A 25,992-nucleotide genomic window follows, 5' to 3' on the forward strand; every position below is an offset into this window, starting at 1 on the left:
AACAAAGATCCGATTTGGAAAAACTTGTGTGACATTTTAGAAAGTTTCTGTTTTGTTTTGGTTTGGTTTTTTTCAAACATGTTAATTTTCTTTTTTTATTTAGAAAGACCTTAATAGACTTAAAGCAACTCAAATTTTATTTTGATTGAAACACCTTTTCTTTTCACATAAAATTTTTTCTTACAATAAAATAGTTGATAGTTTTGTAGTGCAGTGTTAGCGGACAGGGACCAGAAAGTCCCAAGGCAGAAAGGTGCTGTGCAACCAAGTTGCTATACAGCTTCAGTTCACTTTTGGATCATTTCCTGTTTCTGCTCCTGCCTATCTCCAAAGGAGGGTAAGACATGTTCACTGGGCTCAGTTTCTTAATTTTTTGCAACCAAGGAGGCAAGGCACTGCAAGGTCACTGTGGCAGCAGCCTAATTGTTCACACGAATTTGAAAATGGCTTCCAGAGAAACCTAATTGCCTTTTGATATCAGTATCATTAGTAGTTTTGGGGTATTGAAAGGAAGAAAGATTAAAATAAACCTTTGATGAACTCAAGTATCAACATGACTGGCTTTCAGAAGGAAATGAGTTTTTGTTACTGCGAAATGAACATGAACACTCACTCTACAAATAAAAGAAAATTTGATTCATTGAAGGAAATCTAGAAGAGAAGAGCAAGCGTGATCAAGAGTCAGAAAGCACAGTCTATGAGGAAATTTGAAACAAGTGGAGTTCTTACCTTGAAAACGGAAAGCCTGGAGGACAGAAGAAAGTAGATGATATGGCATTCTTTAAACATGAAAATGCAAAAGACTACTGTTACAAAGCAAAGTAACCTGTATACTGTGACTGGGTAAATATGATAAGAATTATCAAGGTTAGTTGCAACAAGGAAAGCTGAGAAAGCCATAGTAAAGTTCTCCTCTGTCACTAGAGGAATTAAGAACAGATTAAACAGGCATATGTTAAAAATGATGCTCATACAAACCTCATTAGGCAGGGGTATGAATAAGGTTATTCATTATTTTAAAAGCTTATTATTTTAAAAGCTTTAATACAATTATTGCAGTTTATTCTCTTTTATGTTCAACTTATATATGTTCAATATATTTCAATTTAGTCTCATTATTAGCATCTTATTAATTATCTTATTTATCTTATACAGGTGATTAAATAAATCTGTCAGATATCTGGATTTTACAGTGAGAAGTGCCTTAGAAAACACATCTCTATGTAACAATCCTTCTTATCAATAGGAAACATTGAAATGAGAAATGGAAAATTGTGGTTTTTTCTTAAAAAAAAAATTGTTTCTTCTTGCTCCACTGCGTTTTCTCCATTTTGAAAAAATATCAAATCTGCAAAGTCTTCTCCCTCCACACAGAATTTCCCTCAGCCACACACTGTTTCAGGATTCATAATGTTAAGGCCCATAATTAGATTATTTTAATAGGCTCAATTCAGGAGCAATTATTAAGTTAGTCTACTTTTCTTTTCAGGTCCTGTACAATGTGTTTGAATCTTTCGTTGCAATAGGTCCAACGAATGTGACAGGAATTGAATGTCTCAAAGGCATAGGTGTGTAGAATTCAATTCTGTATCTCATATGTGATATATGTGCATATGATGTATTTTAAACAAAATATTATTAATATGCTATTGGTAACTGCTGTTTTTCAGCCCTTTTCATTATTACTCATATTACCACACTAGTATGGCATAGACAAATGTCTTAAGAAAACAATTAGATAAATATTCCTGAATATTTGGAAAACTTAATCAGATAGATCTGTTTTCTTTTGAGGAGACTCAACAGATGTGGAATTCATTTGGTAAGATCACCAAACTTGATATTTTCTTTGTATTTAATAACATGTCCTTAGTTTCAACCTGTGCTCTCCCTCCCTGCATTCCAGGAAAGTTGAGATTGTGTATAGGCATTCTCACCCCTTATCACTGATTGCCATCCAGTAACGTTTGCCAGTGACTATCAAGAAATTTTATTTACCTAAAAATAGAGTCCCTATTTCCCATTCCAAGCATGACACGGTACTTACTACATTATCTTATGAATAAATGTTTTAACAATGACTTTGACATATTCTAGAATATGCTTTTCTGAATACATTTGTTTACAGAACATGGGAAAAAACAGTACAAGTTAAATGTAGTGTCTTTTATATAAAGCTAAAATGGTGAGGCTTAGAAGAAAGTAACCTTGATTTTCTACAGAATGCTACATTCACATACCAAATGCTCAAAAGCATTTCCTGTTGTTTCACTTTAGAAATAAATTTTGACATGTCCTCCAAAATTTTCTCTCATTTACTAGCCATTTGCTGTTAGGTCTGTGCAAGAGAATGAATTCAAACCATTGTATTTTTACTGTTTAAGCTGTGTTAGGTTTTGCTTTTCAGTGTCGTTCTTTGTGGTGAGCCTTGGAGGGACACTGGTTGGCATTTTCTTTGCATTCCTGCTCTCACTGGTCAGTCGTTTCACCAAGCACGTGAGAATCATTGAACCTGGATTTGTGTTTATCATTTCCTACCTGTCCTACCTCACAGCAGAGATGCTGTCTCTTTCAGCTATCCTGGCGTAAGTTTCTTTTTATTACTCTCTGGGAAGGGGCTGAGAAGGAAATATGGTTTTTAAAAATATTGAAAGGAAGGCCTAAATTATATAGGACAGCTATAAATATGACACTCATGAAGCTTATGCTGGATAACACTATTTTCACACTGCAGTAAATTATAATTTGCAAATACTGTCATTCAGCCTTGAAAAGGAATATATGTTTTCCAGTATTTGCTGTGAAACATGAGAACTCCTTTACAAAATACAGACATGACTCTTCCTTCTTAGTTATTAATAATACTTCAATCTTAACAGTTGTCCATTTGTATTGACATCTTTCCCTATAATGTGTAACCAAAGCAATATTTTTCTATGGCATTATGTGAATGTCATTATTCACTGCTCTCTCTGACTTGGCTAGTCTGCTAAGTTTTGCCTAAAGTTTGCCTGTTTTGGCTTGAGTACCCCTGTGATCTCTCTTCTTTTAGTACCCATTGACTCCTGGCATACCTTTCTTCTCAGTTTTGCTTATCATGTTTGTAGATGATACAGTAAGTATATCCAAGATCTAAAAATCTTTCTGCAAAGAGGTCACTAGTTTATGTCTAATGTAAACAAGATTTAAAATTTTACATGTAAGACGTATGATAATCTGAAGAGAATTAGTCTGTTGTGATCTAATGAAATGCTGTCCTCAGGCCTCTTGAGGTTATCTCAGAATGAATGTTTGAGATATGTTTTTTACCTAGACTAGACTCCACAAGGGCTCCTGAGTTTATTTTTTCTTAGGAATTAATGGTGGGTTTTTATCGCTATGTGACAGACAGATGGAAATAATATTAAATGTTGCAGCAGATATTTTCTGAACAATCGCTTCTTTTTCTAGGATAACCTTCTGTGGCATTTGCTGTCAGAAATATGTCAAAGCTAACATATCTGAACAGTCTTCTACAACTGTAAGATATACCATGAAAATGATGGCCAGTGGAGCAGAAACTATTATCTTCATGTTCCTGGGAATTTCAGCTGTAAATCCAGATATCTGGATGTGGAATACAGCTTTTATTCTGTTGACTCTGGTCTTCATCTCAGTATATAGAGTTATTGGTAAGGGGATAATCTTCCTATTCTTGCACTGTGTTGCTAATGCAATCACATAGTCTTTATACCCCTCCCTACAAAATTTGGAGTTCTAGGCTTGTTTCTTTTAAAACATTACCTTTATTTTGGTTGAATTTATGGTTCGGTTTGGGTTAGGAGAGTAGATCTCTACAGTAAGCTTCATCATATGCTGAAAATATAGCAAGATTTCATTTTTGATGATGTGTGAGGATATGACTAGCCCAGCAGCTAACATGAATCATCCAGTGGCTAACCTTTGCTGACCCAGTACATGGTATTGGCAAAATCTTCCAGTGAAAAGGACTTTGTTCTTTAACAAAATATGTGAATCCTGTCAGCCATATCGTTCCTTCAGCTCTTTCAAATTTGGTAATAGAGAGATTGTCTTAAGCTAATTTTATGGTTGACTTCAGGTTTTAGACACACAGTGATATCGGACCATACATTAATTACACTGCATGGTCTCTGGCTTAAGAAATAATTCTCAGGGACTGATAAAAACCTGAGCAAATAAGACTGTGGCAGGTAGTGATTACCTACTGTCAATTTACCGGGGTTATATAGGTTTGCAAACATTTCAAAATACCAAAAATGACTTGCCCAGCTATGTACGTAGTTCTACTGTAGTTTTGCTGAAGTAATAAAAAAGGCATAGAATGAAGCACTTGTAGAGAGTAACACATGTAGTGATTTGGTGTATGTACTTACACCTGGGAATAAATTAAACTGGTTTATTTGCCTGTTTGTCTTGACTTAAATTCAAATAACAGGTTACATGTCTATCTAGCTGGCAAGTTTCCTAGACTCTGTGTTCTTATTCTGTCTCAGAGGTTCCTGAGCTGAATGAAATGTCTAGCCCGTTGTCCTCCTTTCTCAATAGTCTGTAAGCATTGTTCATTTAGCTGCTTCTCAGTAACTGCTAATGTGCCTGAGGTGTTCAAAAGAGTTTTCAATATCTTGTCTTTGACACTGTTTGTATTCCTGAAATAAGTGTTTAACTATCCTGTAATAAATGTGCTCAACAATTAAATAGTAAATATTCAGCAATAACAATAAGCACCCATTAAAGTAATTGATCTTAGACATTGGCAAATTACTAAATACCTGATGATACCTCATGCAATTGCAGCTCTGTACCCTGAAGGGGTAGATTGATGGCATGAATGGATTTTTAAGAGTCCCTTCTTACAGTGACCAGACACTCTTCCCTTGGCACAAGTTCGAAGTTCTCTAAAAAGAAAAATATCTGTTTTGCATTGGTTAACAGCACTGGCATGCTGCAGTGGGACATGCGTGCCATGCCACTTGGAGGAGTGGTGAAGCTGTTTTTCCTCTGTATGGTGGGAGCTCTGGAACACATTGGGATAACTAGAACTTTAGGTCTCCTGAAGCAGGCAGCATCTCACCTGTATGTCTGAAGACAGTGTTAGCATAACTAGACCACCCTTCCTAAGACAATGACATAAACATCCTCTTTAGTGATTTGTAAAGGGTACCACACTTAGTCCGTAAATCAGTGCTGTTTTAACCTGTTTCTATTAAATGACCATGTGAATATCACTGGTTATGGTGCTAGAAATTCTATTCTTTCTCAATGAATTTCAAAGATCAGGATGCAGCAGAACTTGCCCTGTAGTGCCTGTGCTGGAGGGCAGCACCCTCAGAAGAAGAGCTGCTGGTTCACAGAAGCAGCTCCATCTAATTCCTTTGACCTGATGTAAAGGAGAAGGCACCAAGTGGACAGCATAGTGCTACAGAGGGGGAAGTGGATGGAGTAGATTGTTACAAAAGTGGTGTGGTGGTACCATTTCTGTTACACACGGTTGGGATATTGACATTGCACAAGGGTATTTCTAGACATGCTGACATTTGTTTTTTACAGGTGTAGTTTTACAGACATGGATTCTCAACCGCTACAGAACGGTCCAGTTGGAGATAATAGACCAGGTGGTGATGTCCTATGGTGGACTACGTGGAGCAGTTGCTTTTGCTCTTGTTGCACTTCTGGATAAGGACAAAGTGCATGATAAAAACCTGTTTGTCAGCACAACTATCATTGTTGTGTTTTTTACTGTTATTTTCCAGGTAATTTAACTACTTAAGCATGCTTCTTGCAAGGAGAAGGAGTCCCTCAAAAGTACTGAATGCTCAAAGCAGTTCTCAGCTGAAGGTTGCATATGGTTTCACTGAACTGAAAGAATAATTGAATTTGTAATTTTAGTAACAAAGATCCCATTTTATGTTTTCATATGGGACCACATGGGACAAAACACAATTTCCTCTGTGCTAAAAATTGTTCAGTCTTAGCCACTTAGTATTAATAGTGCCTAGTTAATATCTGATTAAACATCCTTCACCTCATATGAATAACTATAGGGAACAGTCCTTTTAATGGGAAGATAAGTCATTAAGCTGATCTACCTGAGTCTCAGTCCTTGTTTTATTATATATAATAGCAATGGGACAAGAAAGTATTTAACATCCAAACAAAATAGCACTTTCTGGATGAAAAAGCATTAATTTAAGTGGAGATATGTCAGTATATAGCAGCTTCTAATTTTATCTGAAGTGTATTACAGAAAGTTTAATTGTGGTCACAAACTCTTGATATGTGGAGAAAACACCACAATCAATTGTAAAAAGAATACTTGTACACTTCCAGTACCATATTTTTACTATAGAAGTTGTTGGTTGTTGTCTTTTCAAACCTTTGTAACAGAAGTTGAGGGTACAGCATTTTATCTTCTAGAGAGGACAGAGATCAACTGAGAAAGTATGAGAACCACCAAGTAACACACAAATGTGCTCTATTTCTCTTTAACAACACCAGTTGGAGGAAAGTCTAGGAAAACTCAAGTATTTATTATCATGTTTCAATCCTTAGGGACTAACGATCAAGCCTTTGGTACAGTGGCTGAAAGTGAAGAAAAGTGAACACAGAGAGCCAAAACTGAATGAGAAACTTCATGGCAGAGTAAGATATTTATTTTAAAATAAAACTATGGTGTCTTTTGGGTGTCTACAGAGCATCTTAAGAGAAAACAAAAATATTAGAGAGAATTTCTTTCCTTGGAAGGGAAGGGGCCGTCAAATTTCAAGAGCAAAATCCTTCAAACATTTCAAAAGTTATTTTTAGATTACTATTTGTCTCCTCTGAGGGGATACTCAACTGAAAGTTCTGGTCTTGAGAATTCAATAGGGCTGAGAGTGCTGGGGAAACAGCACAAATTGAATATGTTTCTTTGTCTTCATTTAAAAGAGGATAATGTTTGATTGACAACTGCTAGGGCAAAGCATGTGCAAGTAAGTTTATTTTTCCATCTTACAAGCTGTTAATGTCAGGAAAAGGTATGAAAAGCAGGCTTTGTAGCTTGCTTATTACATAGATAGTCTGCTGCTCAGTACAGATTAATTATATACTGAAATTCCTGATCAATGGCAATAGTTTTAATGCAGTGTGAGTGCTGTGTGTTCCTGCATTTCTTTACCCTTTTAAAAGATTTTGAAACACAATCTCTTCCAGTTCACTTTCACACAACATTATAAAATTCTTATTCAGTAAAAAACCCCATACATTTTCAATACAAATATAGGTTATAGGATGGAAGACTATAGACAGAATCATCAAGATTGGAAGAGACCTTCAAGAACATCTAGTTCAACCATCAACCCAGCACCACCATAATTACCCCTAAACCATATTTCCAAGTGCCACATCCAGATGCCTCTTGAAACTTCCAGAGACGGTGACTCCACTACCTCCCTGGGTGGCTTATTCCAATGTCTAGCCACTCCTTCAGTGAAAAATGTTTTTTGATATATAGTCTGAACATCCCCTGGCTTAATTTAAGACCATTTTAACCTCCTTTCAGGTAGCTGGAGAGAGCAATAAGGTCACCCCCTAAGCCTCCTCCAGACTAAGCAACTCCTGTTCCCTGAGCCTTTCCTCATAACACATGTTTTCTAGACCCTTCACCAACTCCAGCACCTCAATGTCCTTTTTGAAGTGAGGGGCCCAAAACTGACCACAGTACTCAAGGTACAGCTTCATCTGTGCCAAATATATCACCCATATTGTTGCAAATCTAGCATCTGTATATTCTGCAGTAATCACTCCAATGTTCAGAGTAAAATGTTCGCAACCACATGCAGAAAAAGACCAAATTGTACCTGCAGCTGCCTTGGTTTGAATCAACAATTATAAACCTTGGATTTCTATCAGCCATCTAACATAATCAGGACAAAATTTTGCTCTAGATATTAAAAGAATCATGTCTACTTCTACTCTGAGGGGAGTATGCATTCCTGAAACATCTAAAAAGACACACTAGGGAAATTGTTCAACTGATTTAATCATTGACACTAATAGTGGCTGATGTACTTCACAGGTCAGAAATGGAGATGGCAAAATGAGTCAATAAAAAGTTTTAAAACCGAATGTTAAAATGGCGGTCTGAGTACCTTCTTGCTGAGAACATTGTAATTCAAGAATAGTGAATTTATAAAGAACTGGTTGGAAAGCTCTGGACCTTTGAAGAAAAGCTTATAGTAGTTAGTATTTCTGTAAATGGGAAATAAATTTGCTTAACAGCAATAAAATTATTCTGCATAGTCACCTGGTCTAACTTAAAAAAAAATTGAGCTATTTTCTATTTATGCTTTTTTATTTCTTAACCCCACTTTCACTTTCCTAGGCCTTTGATCACATTCTTTCTGCTATAGAAGACATTTCTGGACAAATAGGCCATCATTATCTGAGAGACAAGTAAGTAGTAACTAACTTGGAATGTTGAAATACTGCTAGGAAATCTTATCTGTACATTATCACTTTTTAAGCCTGTGAGTTTAGGGAAAGCAAGGATGTAGAATGTAGTTTAAGAGGTTATATACTGAAAATACTGGAAATATAGCAAATGTGAAAACAGTGTATTTTTGTCCCTTTACAACTGGAATATGTTCTTTCTCTTCTACAGTTCAGATTATGCCTTTGCAGGTGCCTCAGTTCACATTCAGGAGTCAGATTCTCTCGAGGTTAGAGAACTGGCTATTTGTACAAGTTTTAAGCTGAAATGTTAATGTTGGTACTTTTCTGTAATACTACATTTCATGAAAAATATTTATGTGTGGGGGCATTAAAAAACCTCAGCTACATCTGGGCTAGCTGCTTATCCTGTTTCTACAAAGGATGTGTACAACATCTCTGAAAGTAGTGGCAGAGGGTGCTTTAAAATGACTCTGATAGTTTCAGCCTATTAGTTTGAAACAAATAATGAACTGTTCCCCTCTGTTTATAGCTGATTCGTCTTGAGAGAAGCAAAATTACTCAGCTGACAGATACACCATTTTCTTTAAAGCACATGTGAAGAGTTACCATTATGATGTGCACACTTCCACATCTAGATGAATAAGTGTGGAAAAAAGGACATTAAATCTGGACATCTTTAAGAGTGTTATTTCAGGTTAGGCTGTTCTCTTCGTGGAGTTAGGTCATTTCATAGGTGCAGGCAGTCACAGTTTTGACCTGCTAACCTCTTGCTGACTCAACATGCCAGTTCCAATCCAAAAGCCATGTGGCTGTGCTAGCTTTCTGCAGAGCACTCCCCTAACCCTTCCTGAGAAGCTGAGTCTATTAGCTTAGGCTTAGCATTATGCTTATGCAACTATACAACTACTAGGCTGGAGCTAGATTGTAGTGGAACTTAAGCAGAATTACTCACCTGTCTGCATCCAGTTATAGGGACAGTCTCTTTCCTTTCCTTTTTCTCTTCATTCATTTATGCAGTGAAGAATTTTCCTGAGGCATTCCAGACAGAATATCTTCTTTCTTTTGGTCTAAATTTGTAGTTTACTTTTGGGCAATGAATTTCAATGGGCTATATATAATATGGGAGAATACATCCCCAATTTTGAAATACTGCCTTGAAGATGGAGCTGTATCTTTTAAGTGGCAGATTAGAGTTTGACTTCTTACATGTCAGAAAGGAATCTCCTTGAATAACAAGGAGTAGCTTAATGTAGATTCATGGTTGAGTGTGTGGTTTGGTGACTAATGTATTTTGAATGAGACCATCTTAAGGCTGCCTTTTGGACTCTATATGCATGAAAGTGCTTCCTCAGAGTAATGGCAGCTCCTGCCACCCTCACTGATGGTGACAATCTTGGAAATGTAAATCACAGAAAACACACATCACTACTATTCCCCAGAGCAGAGTACATCAATGGTATGAATAAGGCCCTCTGGTAGAGCTTTTGGAGGAGCACCGTTGTGATTTGATTTTCTAGTCTGGCTGTCCTACAATACAGCTGGGGAAAAACAGATTATTTTCCAAAGGAGGGAAGAAAATTAAGTATAATCAGAAGCAGAAAAATAAGGGAGCATGATCTCCTAAAGTATAAAATGTCTTACTGAATTTGAAATGGGATACTATAATCATAGCACTCTTGTTGTAGTAGTATTGGTAAGTGAACGGATTAAATGCTTTGTGATAGCTGTACAAGTCTGTAGGAGGCTTTTCATTATCTTTATGTGCTAATTGAAAAGCTTCAAAGCACGATCACGTGTTCATCATTTTTTAAAGAGTGTTTAGCTCAAAAAATATCATTTATGCTAAATTAAAAATGCTGTGAAACTAAAATTGCTTGTTGCCATTAACACAGTTTGTTTAAATTATCAGGTGGTCCAATTTTGATAGGAAATTCCTCAGAAAAATACTGATGAGAAGGTCTGCTCAAAAATCAAGAGACCAAATCCTTAATGTTTTCCATGAACTCAACTTGAAGGATGCAATTAGCTATGTGGCTGAGGTACTTATGAATACTTGTTGACATATTATAGCATCACTTGGGATTTGATTTTTTAAAATTTATAATATAACCTAAAGTTGATGTATTGCAGGAGATGTCTAAAGGAAAAATATTTCCATCTCTATCTGCTTTTTTTTAAAAAAAATATGTTTTGAATCTCGGTGTTACCTTTTTGAGGAGCTGTAGTTCTCAGTATTATGCCTGATCACCAAGAATTAGTATATTGTACTTACGTCAGTGTATTCTTCTGTTGGATTTTACTGAATATCTTTGTTTCTATATTTACTACATGAAAAAATACTGGAGGAATATTGTCTTTCTGAATGTATCAACAGAGTCTGGCTCCTGCAGAAGAGTGGTTCTATGCAGTGACAAATCTAATTTGAAGAAGCTTACCTCCAAGTGGTGTGGTATATGGCCAAAATAGTGGACTGCTAATCTCAATCTGCCAGATCATCATAACACAAAAAAAAATAAAAAGTGGGAATGGCAACTTTAATTCAATGAAATCATAACCCCCACAATTCAAAAGTTAGGATTAAAGTGATACAACAAATATCAAATGCAGTCACAGAATTATGAAGTTAGGGAAACTTAAATTTCAATAGGAGAAGTTTTTAAAACTATAGAATAGAAGAAAGTTTCTGACCTTCTGCTGAAGTACCATTCTCAGGCTGGAGCAATGTTACCAGACTGTGTAAGAATTCCCAAGAATTCTTCAGTACGAAACTAGTCATCTTAGTTCAAATAGCCACAAATGTGCAGTGTTCTCATAGTGTAAAGGACAGTTTTAAATGAAATATTTTTAAAGGTGATCTTTGAAATTATAATCTATCTATCCCTATAATCTCCAGCTGAACTCTTTTTCACATCTAGGTGATATATGAGTTAATTTCCTTAATTTAAATAAAATAAATTATTACTACAATTGATAATACTACTGCTACTAAGATTTTTTTTTTTTTTAATGAACTACAGCCAGGCGGACTTCTCCCAGTGGAACATGTAATTTCAAAGATTGAATTCAGAAAACAAGATGAAATTCATAAATTATGTTAGTGTGAAAAATGGGGAGTGGTTCAAAAGACAAGCAAATACTTCCTTTTGAGATTTTGTAAATTACCCATTTGGTTTTCAGACCATCTGAGCTCAAAAACTAATTTACTTTCTTGTGATGCTTTCTGAGTCACACCTCAGAGGCAGAAAGTTAGATAATACTTTGATGTCGATGAGCATGAAACTCATGTTCAGATTCAGTGTTGAATTTATTACAGTATTTCCTCTCTTTAACAGATGCAAAGGGCTGTATCACTAAATCATGCAGATTTAGCACCAGAATTTTTGACCAATAATGTCTTCAATTCCACATAGTATAGTCAGATTGCCAATTTTTTAGGAAAGGAAACAAAAGAAAACTGACTTTTGCTACCTTAGTCCAATGTTATTTCTGTATATTGTGTCTTACAGATAAATTCTATTGATGAATGTTTACTGATGTGATAACAATAGACAAAGTAATTAAAAGTTCTCCAAGCTCTACAGAAGTTTTGCAACATAATTTCTTCCAGCGGAAATTAGTTACTAGTTGTGAATCCTAAAGTCATTTCACTTTTATCACTTGAATATTTGCTTCAGTGAAACACGGCTTTAATGACTTTTTCTTGACTTCTCAAATATATCTTTGCACTAAATATCTATTAATTACAAGCTGATATTGAAATTGAAGTCCTTTCTTCCAGGACAAGTAAAGATCTGCTTTCCCCAGCTGCTTACTTCTCACTTGCAAGAAACTGAGGAGTTTAAAAACAATTTTATATTTTTTCCTTTGTTCAACTCTGCTGTTACACTGCATCTATACAACAAACAGGAGCTTGAGAGAGTTCAGTGTCAACCTAAATAAATTCCTTACAGTTGAGAGAGGAGAACCTAAGCCAAGCAAAATAAAAATAATCCAGAGCAGGTGAACAGAAGTGATTTAAAATACTTACAGTTCATAACTTGTTCTGGCTAAAATTCCTCCACTGATGATACGGTATGATGTATATATGAAACATTAAACTTGATTTGAAAAGAAAGTCAGATTCACTTAAGAAAATGGATGGAATGATGCTGTCCCAGAAAGTAATTTTATTAATCTCAAGTTTTCTGCCTGCAGAAGCCAGAGTGTACTGCTTAATGTCATTAGTCTGATCCAACACATACTGTAACATGTACATGGGCTACCACAGCAAAAGAAAGCATTTATTTGATTTGCTCTATGAATATCAAAATGTAAAGAGAACACAGTTCAGTTAAAATTGGAGAAATGTACAAAAAAATCTCTTTTAATGTTCTGCAAGAGAGATGGCTTTTCTTGATGTATTCTTTATTATTCTTTAAAATGTAGAGACCTGCTATGCGATTTCTCTCTGCTGTGCCTGTAACAAATGTGGATAGAGCCTTCCCAAATCTTCGTTCGTGAAGCCTGGCCTTGATGATGATGCTTCAAAACCGTAGATGGGTTCAGCCTATGTAACCACAATGTCACCCAAAAAATACCTTTCACCTAAACAAGAGATTACATAAGCTGCAGGGAGATCTGTGACGACATAAATCTGAGTTTTTCAAGCAGTTCACTTCTGTACGCTAGTTTTAGAACTGAAAGAAAATCTCATCCCTTCAGTATCTCATTCTGACATGCCATAACCTCTTTCAAATAGCCTTGTAGACTTCTATCACCACTTAACGTTTGCTGCTTCCAGTCTGGTACAGAACAGAAAACTTAGTCTTTTATTTTTGAAAATGTTACTATTAGTGCAGTGATGCGTCAATCCACAGAAATCTATATGTATATTCCTATGCACTTGGCTTGAAACATGGTACAAAGTAAAATTGCAAATCTATTGAGGCCTAAGAAGTCACTCACCTCCTCAAAATCAATTTAAAAAAGTGGAATAGTTTTACTCCTGACTTTGTTCATGGGGCTAACATCACTCAACGTAAAGAAACCATAAAACCAAAAAATGGTTTGTATTTGTTACCGAAATACAGCTTTTCCCATGCCTCTTGTGCCGTTTGAGTGCAGCAGTCTCACAAATTATCAGTATTTTCTGATACACATTTTGTCCTAGGTGTTTACGGCTGTAATATGTCATTTCTTTCTGTGACCAGGGAGAACGTAGAGGTTCGTTGGCATTTATACGTTCTCCAAGCACAGACAACATGGTGAATGTGGATTTCAGCACCCCACTTCCAAGTACTGTGGAAAGCTCTGTCTCTTATTTACTGTAAGTAATGTGGACTGATGGGGACATATATGAGAGGAAATTGAAACAATGTTTAAAACCCCGAAAAATGCAATTTACAGGGGCTTCATTTGCTACTTTTTTAAAACTTTAATTAATATTTTCTCTCACATAAAATCAGTATACACGGATTTATATTGTTGCATTTTACACACAAACAGTTTTTTTCAGTAAAAGCTGGTAAGATGAAGCAGACATCCATTTTAGAGTTGTTTCATTTGCCTTTGGTTCACCAGCTGCTCTATACATGGCTAGATGTTATTTCTGTATCTGCTCCAGAATAAGTCAAGAGAGAAGCGAGGAAAAAAAATCACCATGTGAAATTAATGCTACATCCACTTGACAGAAAAAAACATAATCTTTTCACATTTCCCATTAGGCATTTGCTCACTCATTTCCATTTAGCCAGTTCTTACCCTTCCTTTTCTTTTTAAAAAACTTCATCTTCTTTTCTCCCTCTTGTTCCTCATCTTCCTGCTTATTGCCCCTCTTCAGCAATTAATGATTTTAAAAACTGCTGTTTGTTCTCTTCTTCAGGAGAGAAAAAGCTGGACCAGTTTGCCTCGACATGCAAGCTTTAGAGCAGAGGAGGAAAAGTATCCGGGACACGGAAGATACACTTGCTCATCACACCCTACAACAGTACCTGTATAAACCCAGGCAGGAGGTGAGAGCAAAAGGCTAGCATTGAACTGTTTTCCAATCTAAAACTAGGAGGTATTATGAACCAAAACTTGGGAAACTCAAAAGGAGACAACTCGCTGCAAAATCTGCACCCTTGAGGAAGATGGGCTCTTTGTCTGCGTGCTTTCTCACTTGAGAACATGCCTTTTTAACACAATTAGTGCCTTTGAAATCACTGAGGCCAGTGCAGCGCAGAACTGTGTCCAATATAGGTTCTAATCAGGATTAAATGGGGTGTATCGACTGAAGCAACTCAGATACTTACAGGGAGAGGCTTACTTTGAATGACAGTCCACTCTTACGTACTTAAGATTCTTGGACTTACACCTGTTTCATAGAGAAGAAAGAAAAACAGAAGTTTCATTAATGCCTTCAGACTAGTTTTTGGTTCATTCTTTCCTATGGAGTTGTTTACATTTCCATGACACTGATTGAATACATTGATTTAGGGCTTCGAACTGTATTTCTAAATAAATGAATATTGTCTTCCCTTCCTGGCCACAGCACAAACACCTGTACAGTCGACATGAGATCATGCACAGTGAAGATGATAAACAAGACAAGGAGATTTTCCATAGGACAATGAGGAAGCGCTTAGAGTCTTTCAAGAGTACCAAACTAGGAATAAACCATCCCAAGAAGCTCAATAAAATCCACAAGCGAGACCGGGGCCAAAAAAGGGTAAAATACTTTCACAAGGACCCAGATAAAGCCACCTATTATACAAACGGAGGGGTGGGGAGGGCAGGGAGGACTCTGAAGGGTCCTATGTCCTGCATTTATCTCTGTCCTGTAGAACTTCATGAACTTAAAGGACCTAAGCAAAAAGAGATTAAACTATGAGGTAACTCAGGGGGCATCTTCTCACATTCTCCTTTTCTCTAGGTTTGAGACTCTTCTGGGTGAGAGGTTTCTGATCACTTGAAAAACAACAGACCCTGAACCATGCTACGACACTGTGGGGAGATTTTGCAGGATAGAGAGAAGCACTACAGCATAGAGCATTCAACCAAATTGATACGAAACTAAGAGGGAACACAGAGCATACAAAGAGACAAAGTTTCTTTTTTGACTCTGTACATACTATCAGCGTAGGTGGGAAACTAATGGCATTCATATTGAGTCTCAAGCACAGATTACAACAGATTTCAGGGTTATGCTGCTGGACTCGTCATTTCAAAGGATGGCACTGCCATTGCTATTTGAAGACATTGGCATTTTTGGTCGCTTTCTTTGCTTTCTTTTCAGAGGAACAGCAGTGTCATACCAAACGGAACCATTCCTTCAGAAAATCCAGTACAAGATTTTACTTTGAAGGAAAAAGGTAAAAAGATTCTTAGATGATTTTCATTAACTACATTTTACCAGCTACATTACTAGTAAAGCATCACTAAAAGTTTTTGTGATATTCAACAGTGAAACTGCTATTAAAAAGGGGCTTATAGTAATAATTTAGAACTCAGAGCAGTGATCTTCTCCATGCTTAAATGTAGTGTCTCTATGGTTTAGAAGTGATTTTTCTAGGAAGCTGGATGACAAACATAATTTTAGTTGGCCTTTTTACTCACGTTTTTAAAATATCACATTTAAATTTTGAAAACAAAACAATGTAGTGGCTACAATACTGCAGTGAAATGAACTTTCAGCTTCCTTTTGGATAAGGTGCACAGAGCTTCTAACATTTTTCTTTTTCATCACAGCAGGATATGTCTGCCCAGGATATCAGCCATATAAAATTGAGCAGTTGAAACGACATTCTAATCTGAGTTAAAGTCCATTGTTTTAGAAGGGTCTGAATCAGATTTGAGGCTAAGAAAGCATGTTAGTATTCAAGGAGAGCATAGCTTTGACAGGATCAAAGACCAAAGGATCAAAGTCAGAGACCAGTTTCAGTGCTGAGTCACCCTTCATCATCAAATCTAAAACACAGGTCAGCCTTGAAATTGTAATCAGAAGCTAACCAGTCTAGGGAGTACTCCTTGCAAAAGTTGGTTTTTCATGTAAAGCCCCAAATTCTTAAATATTTTAGCCACTGATGTCAGCCACAGCAATATGTGATGGATGCTTATATGTTTGTTATATAATTATAAAATAATATGTCACTTTAAAACACTTCAAAATGTGGTTAAAAGCCACTGAACTATCTTTTATTTGTGTTCTTTCCTCTGTTTATGCCTGCAATCCCTTCACGTCAAAGAGAACTCAAGTGAAATAGAGAGGGATTCATCTTTTCTTGATAGCTCCAAGCAAAAATATTTTTCTTTATTCATCTTCTTTGAACCATTTACCAAGTGTTATTTTTCTTTTACTGACAGGGGCAGTACAGGTTGGCTTCCTAAGTGTAATTTTCTCAAACTTTTTTGCATGGGAAAAGCTTCCCAAATATTCATTAGTAAGTCATTCAATGTTGTCTTATTAAAAAACTCTGTAAGATGTCATCATCTACTTAAAACAAAAAAAGCTTAATTGTAAGACAGTCTTAACAAGTGTTTTAGCAGCTATTGTAAAACTTATTCTAATGCAGTAAAAGCAGCAATGACCTCATTAGGTCTAAAATTAGTCAGGATACAAATGACCTTTATAAAGTGATGAAAATGCAGCCACTGCTCATTGTGATGGGGCTTTTGTCAACTCATGAGCATTTAAGTCACAGAACACAGCAGGAGCAGTGGTGCCATGTCATATGTTGGTGTGTTTAAGTTCCAGGAAGGCAATTCTGTTAGGCAAAAGTTTGGCTAGAGTGTGAAATCTCTTTTTATCACAGCACCATATGTTAATGCAAGCCAGAAACCTGCACTGAGTTTCTTGATATAATTGGTATCTAAGCTGAAACCTGTATATACATTCACATTTCAGTCCCACAACTGTTGATTAAATTTTACCCTTATCTAAATCCCTGTTAAAGACGTATCTGATAACTATACCAGCATCAAACCAGCATGAAATAGCATTTTCTATCAGAATTGATAAAAATCTCTAATCAAATTGGACTTTCTTTCCCTCCCCCTGCCCCCCCTCCCCAACAGATTTGGAGTTTTCTGAATCAGAAGAAAATAATGATTATGAGACTTTGCATCTGGGCAAAGGAGTTGATTTCCTGGCTAATGTGACGCAACAAAATTTCACAGATAATCCTGCCGGTAAAACTATTTATTACCTACAAAGGTTTTTTTTCTCAAATTTTTAAAAAATTATTAGAAATGCTGATGATTTAGCCTGGGGTTTTTTTGTTGTTGTTGTTTGCTTTGATTTTATGTGTTCTATTTGAAAATGTACTTGCTTAATATTAATGTTAATGTAACAAGTTTTGGATATCTGGATGTATGGAGAACATCAAATTTGCTACTGATAGAAGTTGTGAACATGACTACCTAAACCAGTTTTAAAACCATTAATTATTTCTAGCAACAGAAATTTTAAAATTGTCTTACCTCAAAAGAGCAGTCAATATTAGTCCTTTGGAACTGCCTTCTACTTGCGTTGGAAGCACTTCATTGTGAGAAATTTTGTTTTTCTTATTTCAGACAAGATTTCTCTTAAATTCACAGCTCCCTCAGATTCTTTACAGGTTCACAGAAGTCACTGAAAAGAGCAGATTTGCAACATTTCTGGAGCACTCATTGCACTTGATTTCCAGCCCTGAAAGGCTCCAAAATATCAGCTTGGAAGCATATCACTATATATAACAGAAATCATATAATATGATTTATAAAGTTTTAAACACTTTTGTGTTTGAATTTTTCAGCATGACATTGTTTGCTTCATATGTAACGTGGTGCATATAGTGAAGAAAAACGCTTGTGTCTGTACTCTTTTGGCAAACATGCTGATACAGTCTTCTCACTGTTTTGTGGCAAATTCTATGTTTGAGTATGTATAAAAACACCCAGAAATAAGTGGGTGGCAAGATGCAGGCCTAAAATGTTTCTGTAAAAGCATTACAAACTTGATAACTCTATTAACAGCCTCCTGTAGCTTAGTTTTGACTGTTTCATGGCCCGTTTTAGCTACCTCACACAAATCTCATTCCTTTATATAGTGGTGAAGTTGTTTTGGGTTTTTTGGGGGTTTTTTTGCATGTTGTCCCGTCTTTTCTTTCTTTTTTGTGGATTTGATAAGAATTTTCTGCAGTTATTTTATGTTGTGCTTTTTTTTTTTTAATTAAAATGTTTGGGCTGATTTCTTCTTTTATTGATTTTTTTTTGTCTCCAGATATCCCAAACATAACTGCATATGGGATATAATATCCATTTTTTCCCTTTAATAGAAATCCATATATATCTAGCAATAATCAAGGTGTATGTGTGTATAACGATCTGTGTATTGGCTTAGTCACACCTATACCAGTGTGCATCAGCGTACTTTTTTCCACCAACAACCATCTCCTTTACAAAGCATCTTGCTGTATTATCAAGATATTATTTTGATTAATTTTACTTGTCCCTTGTGAATTTTTTGTTTTTAGGAATTGATAACCCGGTATTTTCAGCTGATGACGATCAAAGCATCTACATGAAATTCTCACCGTGGTTATCTAGTGAAGATACTGTGGTACCATCACAAAGGGCCCGAGTGCAGATCCCATATTCTCCAGAAAACTTCAGACGACTTGCTCCATTCCGGCTCAGCAATAAATCAGTAGATTCCTTCCTTCTAGCAGATGGCCCAGAGGACCGACCCAGAACTTTTCTCCCAGAATCAACACATATGTAATATTTTAAACAATGTTACCACCTTTATTTTTAACCAGCCTTCTTATCAATCCTGACTACTGAGAAGTAAACTTACTTTTCTGATTTTTCTTCTTCTAGAATATCTATCTCCTTCCTGATTTCTTTGTACAACTAAACATCTTCTATTTTCCTCCAACTTAATTAACAAAACACCTTTCAATTTTCCTTCTGCAGAAGAGCTGTTTAACTATTTGGGGTCCAATGCCTTGCTATTTTTACAGCAGATAATGATCCTTCTCTTTGTTTTGACTTGAATATTTCAAATGCCAGGATATTGAGCACTCATTTTCAAGAGGCTTCAGGTTTCTTTGTTAGTGCTAGATGATAAAACTGATACCTGAATTCCCTAAATGGAGTATGATTTTTGACTGTTTTGCTAAGAAGCCTTGAGTCAGTTCTGAATATTTGTCCAGACTATTTACCCAGTGCCCAGGAAGGAAAATGGCACCACTGCTACAATACAAGTACTCAGTGACACTACTGATGTATCATTATATAAGAAAGGAGTTTAAAATGAATCATGTTTACTAGAATGTATCAGTTCCCTTTTGTGGACAGAGATAATTACACAACAGTATTGTGGAGAAGCAGTATTCCAGTTAGAGCTTTATCCTTAAATTATGAGTTTATCTTAATCCATATCTTATTCTGAAACTAGAAAGAGGCTTAGCTTTCTGATGCAGTGAATAACTTTTTGCTTCTAATGTGTTAGAGGCTTGGAATTAAACTTACTCTGGATTTAAATGAATATCCTAGTTGCCCTTTAGTTTTTGCTGTGTGGAAATTTTCCATACCATAAAAAGCAGCCTTTACTTCTATAATCAAGTTGGGCAGTGCTTCAAATGAGTTTGGCAGGTCACAGTTCAGATATAGTAATTGAATAGAACACAGGGCACTGCAGGGATTGTGCAATGAAATGCTGAAGTCGGTGTCATCATGAATTCACTTTTGTGGAATACATGATCACAAATCTATGTATGAGTGTCCTCTGTACACAACAAACAAATGTGGTAAGTGGAATGCACTTCTGTGGTTAATTGATGAAACTTTGTTCAGACAAAGACTTCAGGATAAGAGTGAATGCTGCTAATCTTGACTTGAGAAGAATTTCATAACCTTTTGAAAAGAAATAGAAAAGGAAGACCTATTTTTCTTCTACTCTGGCTTCTGTCCTTTCAGAAAATGTGCTAGTTGAAGTGCAATTAGAGGAAACAGACCACTTTCTTTACTGAAGTGACCTGTGGGTCTGTGTTTGGTTCTAGTACTCAGTTCCAGTACTAATGCATCTTGGCTTATTTTTTAAATGATGTTTTAAAATAAATACTGGATTAAAGAACTATGAATTACAGTCCAATATCCTGATTAAAAGTGTGAACAATGAGCAACACTCCAAGAGGAAAATTTCTCCTTGACACTTATCCACATTGAAATTCTCTTTATTTTTTCTTCCCCACTGAGAACAGAATATTGTCACAGAATATTGACATATGACTTGCTGAACATTTTCTTGCTAACCTTTGTTTTTTTCCTCCATTCAGTTGCCTAACTTATCACTTACTTTATTATTAGGAAGTGGTATTTGTAAGTTCTTGTAACTTTTACATATCAAAATCACTGGATTTTTTACTGCTGCATTTCTTAACAAGTGCTTTGGAAAGTTAGATTTCTCAAGCTAATAAGCTTAGACCTTGATTATTCTCAGAAACAGTCCTCTGAATTATCTCCTTAACAAAAGTCTCCTAATAAGATAATGATATTGAAATTTCAATTAAAAGTTTTTAAAAAACAATGGAAACTGAAAGCCAAGAGTGAAAAGGTTGTTTCTTTACATATCTAACATATATCAAAAACTGATCATAGGTTCTGATCAATAAGAAATTGACTCCCTGGAGATGCTCTCTGCTACTTCATTGAAAGAATGTAATTTATATAAAAAAATCCTGAAATATTTCCTTACTGAGCATCAGGACTAAGCGTTTCAAGATAAAGATACACTTTAGTGCCCAGAGGATGGCTCCATCTCCTTAACTCTCTGAAACAGCTGGTCGTTCATTACAAACACTGAGCCAAGTTTTGCCTGACACTCAGCAAGGATAAGAAGTTTAATTAACTCTCTTTAGGTTGTCCAAGATAGAACTGGGTGTAGAGTAGAGTTCTTCAGAAAAACAAACAAATAAACTTAAATAAGACTTTCATAAGACTTTCATAAGACTTTCATAAGACTTTCATAAACTTTCATAAGACTTTCATAAAAATAGCCAAAAGCAAAGCCCAATAGCCAGCATACTAATAGATAAAGTATGTACTACAAATGTTTCTATTTATTTGTGTTCTTTAGGTGATATGGACCATGATGTTGAAATGACAGAATACTCCTCTTCGGATGATCAACTAAACCAAAATGGAAGTGTTTCAGTGAATCCCCTCCACTTCTTCCCCTCTTGTCTTCAAATGCCTTGGACCCAAAACTATTCTTCATTGGAAAACAGAGGGAATATATCTCTTTCTTCTGTCTCTGAGTATATAGCTTCATGTGACCCAAATGTACCTGATCTCTTCTGGGAATCGGGTACAGATACGAATAACAAAGAGACAGTAAACTCAGGTTATTGTTCTGAAGTTAGCTACAAGTCAGAGAATTCACAAGAAGAGAATTCTCTACTTATCTTTGAAGGGCTGGAAGACTCTTACCTGAAGGAGCCTCAAGAGAAGAAAATGTTGCTTGATGTACAAGGAAATTACAGGTCTGCTGCAGCCAGACGTGTACAAAGCCGACGCTCTTTTCACAGGCCAAAACCTCTGCAACACCCTAAGCTTCAGAAGCTAGCATCTCTTCCAGCATCTTGCCATGTCCCTCCACATTCTTTGGAACAAGAGGAAACACAGTTGTGAGCCAGGACTTACTTGAAAGAAGAAGATGAGAGAGAATCACTTGAACAAAGGGCTTCTGTAACGATAGAGAGCAACCTATTGGTTCATAGGATCTGCTCTAGAACAGATGGAAAGGGAGTGGGGTCCTGTGATGTCAGAAATACTGGAGCTTTTCTGCTGTACTTACATTTTTAAGTTCTTATTCATAATGTAAGGGTGCATAGTGAGGGGGAAATATGACTCCTTGTTATTTTTTCATGTAGACTGTTACAAATAATCTATTATTTTTGGAGGGCAAAACCAAGAATCTTTTCAAATGGTAAATCGTTGATGTTTTTTTTACATGGAAGTGGTTTATTATGCCATTATGCCATAAATACATTTAAAGAACTAGACTGTATTTGCTTCTTCAGTAATGGAATTAAATATTTATGCTATATGAAATTAAAGTAGGAGAAGCAAGTGGTTAACCTCTTCCGTGCTAAGTCTACTCTGATTGAAATTGATTGGTGGCTTTTATAAGTGCAAGCTAAAGAAAAACATTTTCCTGCTCTTGAATATTTGTGTCACTGAGTAATAGTGGGATATTGACTCTCAAGGAAAACTTTCCAGGGAGAGGAAAGTCCTGGCATCTTGAAATTTAATCAAGTACTCCAGGAGGGCCAGTTCCTTCCTTCACCTTTATTCCCTCAACTCAGTAGCACTGGAATGAAAGAACACCCAGAATTAGCTCAGCATTTTAATTTGTGTGGTCATAAGTGATTCATTTCATATTCTTAATTAAACTGCTCTATTTTAAATAGCCTCACTCAGATAGGACTGTAAATATTTGTCATTTTTACTGCTGCTTTGGAAGACACCTTCCAAATAGTTTTAGATTATTCTGTTAATTTATGTATCACTTTCAATAGCTGATCAGGATAATGGTTTCTCAGATGGTATTCTGAGTTTTGCCACATGGTTTAAGTGCCACAATGACTCAGGATGTTGACAGTTCAAAGTATTGTACAGAAACATGTGCATATATATACCTACCTGTTTGTGCTAGGAACGTCCTTTATTTTTTTGTGTGTGGTTTTCTGTTAAATTGCTTAAGATTGCACTAGACCCTTATTGCATATGAATTAGATCTACATCACCTTGAAGATAGCTGGAGACATCAGTGAAAGTCAACTCAGATGAAGACTAGATAAAAGTGAAAACTCTGAGACCTCTCATAGATGCGTAATGCTACATGCCAGCGTATAGTCCTCTGACTTACGTGTATTTTGCCTTGGAAGATTCCAGTCCTGAAATTTTGGCTTGAAATCTTCAGTGGTATAAGTTGCAAAGGTTCTATAACAGCAATAGAAGGTGAGTGTTTGGCCAATTCTGTGATCCTAATGTGTTCCTTATTTCTGTTTTATATCTGTGTAAGCCATTTGTAAATGAACTAAGTCACCTTCAGGGTGATATCTGATTTGTTTGAGAGTGGATCCTGGACAGAGGCTTTTCTAGTAAATTTTACTTTATCTATAGGAATTAGTGATTGTTTCACTCTGCCTGCCCAGATTTTGAATGGCTTCTAGGTGATTCTGTGTCAGATGTCAAAATAGAGGTTTACCCAGACACCCAAAAAGAGTGGAGCAATGTGTGAAAACTCATGTTTGCATCTTCTTTCTATTTTTGTCCTCTTTGCTAAAAGAGGTTTGACTGGTGCACATTGCAGAGATGTGATGGCAAATGTCATATATAAACCTAGACAGACACAAAACACACATGTTTAGAGATTAGATACAGAGAAGTGGTTCTTTTGATATCAGCTCACAAGCAGCTGCCTGTTTGGCAGTCATCTTGGGCAATGGTGCAAATCAATTGGAAAGCTTCATCACCCACAGCTAGTCTTGTTATAATTCAATAATGCAAATGCAATTTTTGTGAACTGAGTACGTATGAACATATTATTTTGGTGAAGTAGAACATATTAATACTGTTCCAGATATTACAATTGGAACAATTTTAGTAATTGGCATATATAACAGGACCATTACCAATCCCAAATATTAGGACAGGTAAAGTGCAATGTGCCAAAATCTACCCTTCAGTCTCACAGCATAATGCTGAAGTACCAACACCAAAATTGGCAAGATGCTCATCAGGTGTTGGTTTTGAAATAAAACTTTCATTTCTTATTGCTTTTGTACAGAGGTCGTTGCTGTGCCGCAGTCAGGAAAAGAACCACACTGTGGACTGCCTCTTGCATGCTTGTTAGAGGATTCCCAATCTATTTGTGTACAGGCTACCTCAAGGAAACGTTTTTAAGTTGTCATCAGCAGGTGGCAGTTTTCACCAGATAAATGTTGCACAGACAAGAGTATGTAATTTTGAAAATCACAGGACACACATTTTTATTGTTTTTGTAATCTTTTATGTTAAACAAGAAAGGATCAATAAACGCCACTGTATTTACAAACACAGCAGCCTGTGAAAAGCCAGAAGGATCCTGTATGCTTTTGAGAGGGCTGTGGGTTGTAGGAGTTTTATAAAACAAAGAGGAACATCATGCTGTTTTAAACAACAGAAAAGGAAAGACATTGTATATAAAGGGCTTACCTCTCCATTTCAAAGGCCCTAGGCATTTTCTATATGTTACATCACTATAGTTAAACAGATGAAGAATAAAATGGGCCATTCTGACAGCAAAGAGACCTTTCACTGGAATATCTTGCATAATTTCTGAGGCTTTTATGCCTCCCGAAGAGGGTTTCTAGTAGAATTGTTTCTACAGCAAGGCTTTGTTTGGTGTAGTTCCTCAATTTGAAATGTGATGAAAAACTTTCATGTCCCCAATTTCCACATTGAGAACATACTCATAGCTAGAATATAATGGATTATAGTTCTTGGAGTTTTTTCAGGGCAATTGTTCCCAATGTCTACCACGGTATATACAAAAAACAGGTTATAAGTGTTCATCATCTATTTCAATTGTTTTTCCCAAACTCTTTGATTGTGCTTTTACATTTCCCATGGTATATGTACCTGTGGGTTCAATCGTTTGGTTACTTCTTCAGCACACTTTAATCAATAAAGAACCACTAATTTCTATTACAGCAATGTAGATTCAGAGCTGCTGAGGATCTGGCTTTTTTGGTTTTTTACCCTTGTTTATTAGATTGGAATATCAGTTCACCTCTGGGGAGCCCAGTTAATTTCTTGCTTCCCTAAAACTATCTTTAAATTTTTTTTGTGACATTTGCTGTCAAAGAAAGGCAAGCGGAACATTCCACAGCTGATATTTATTGAACAAGTAACTATGGCCTACCTTGTTGCAAAATGATGAAATGAAGAAATATTTGATGTTTCTTTTATATATTTTACTCCATGAACAGGGTTCTTTTTAATGATGTTTATTATGCTGCACTATGACCTAGCAATGTTAAAGAAAAACCCAGAAGTGTTGCCTGTATTGAGATGAATTCTGTCTCTCTGAGCTGTGAACCTAGTTATTGAATTATATGAAGTTATGTTTTACAAATATATGGTCTATTCAGAGATTTGTGTAACAGAGGTTGCAAAATAATCACGTGCCTTAAACTGTCACTCCTTGGAGTGCTGTTGTTTGGACATACTTGTATGTACTTTCCAAAAGGTGTCAACTTACTGCATATATTTTTAAATGAGTAAAGATGTTCTGCTAATGTCTTTATAGAGATGTTTTAACAGTATATCATAATGAGAAGTTTGACAATAAATTATATCACTTTGGTGGAATCACACTCCTTTGGCAACTGATTTAGAGAATAATTTATTACATTTAGAAAAGACTCCTCATATACAAGACTTCTGAGAAGTATGCATTTCTGCTCCCAAATCATAGTTAAAAAAGACAATAGAGTGCTGATAATTCATGTAATTTATAAAACACAAATCATCAAAAGCAGCAACAGAAGC

The 25,992-nt window shown here is 36.0% G+C and overlaps 1 protein-coding gene across 5 annotated transcripts in view; it reads left to right on the forward strand.

Annotated features, from left to right (window-relative positions):
• Positions 1-25,747, forward strand: part of SLC9A3 (solute carrier family 9 member A3) — a 55,494-nt gene extending 29,747 nt beyond the window's left edge. The window contains exons 4-17 of one of the 5 annotated variants that reach the window (XR_010433189.1): positions 1,490-1,568; positions 2,408-2,585; positions 3,451-3,671; positions 5,569-5,771; positions 6,571-6,660; positions 8,381-8,451; positions 10,361-10,490; positions 13,641-13,756; positions 14,312-14,441; positions 14,963-15,139; positions 15,707-15,782; positions 17,485-17,598; positions 21,530-23,415; positions 24,248-25,747. Coding sequence is in view for 4 of the 5 variants with exons in the window: in XM_064666744.1 (XP_064522814.1) it covers positions 1,490-1,568; positions 2,408-2,585; positions 3,451-3,671; positions 5,569-5,771; positions 6,571-6,660; positions 8,381-8,451; positions 10,361-10,490; positions 13,641-13,756; positions 14,312-14,441; positions 14,963-15,139; positions 15,707-15,782; positions 17,485-17,598; positions 21,530-22,083 (2,139 nt within the window). In the remaining variant the exon portion in view is untranslated. Of the gene's footprint in view, positions 1-1,489; positions 1,569-2,407; positions 2,586-3,450; positions 3,672-5,568; positions 5,772-6,570; positions 6,661-8,380; positions 8,452-10,360; positions 10,491-13,640; positions 13,757-14,311; positions 14,442-14,962; positions 15,140-15,706; positions 15,783-17,484; positions 17,599-18,923; positions 21,395-21,529 lie in introns of those variants that run through there. The other 4 variants (XM_064666767.1, XM_064666777.1, XM_064666744.1 and 1 more) reach the window with 4 other exon arrangements.
• Positions 25,748-25,992: the final 245 nt, after the last annotated feature.

The sequence above is a fragment of the Pseudopipra pipra genome, chromosome 1 (assembly GCF_036250125.1).
Source record: "Pseudopipra pipra isolate bDixPip1 chromosome 1, bDixPip1.hap1, whole genome shotgun sequence".
Classification (NCBI taxonomy): domain Eukaryota; kingdom Metazoa; phylum Chordata; class Aves; order Passeriformes; family Pipridae; genus Pseudopipra; species Pseudopipra pipra.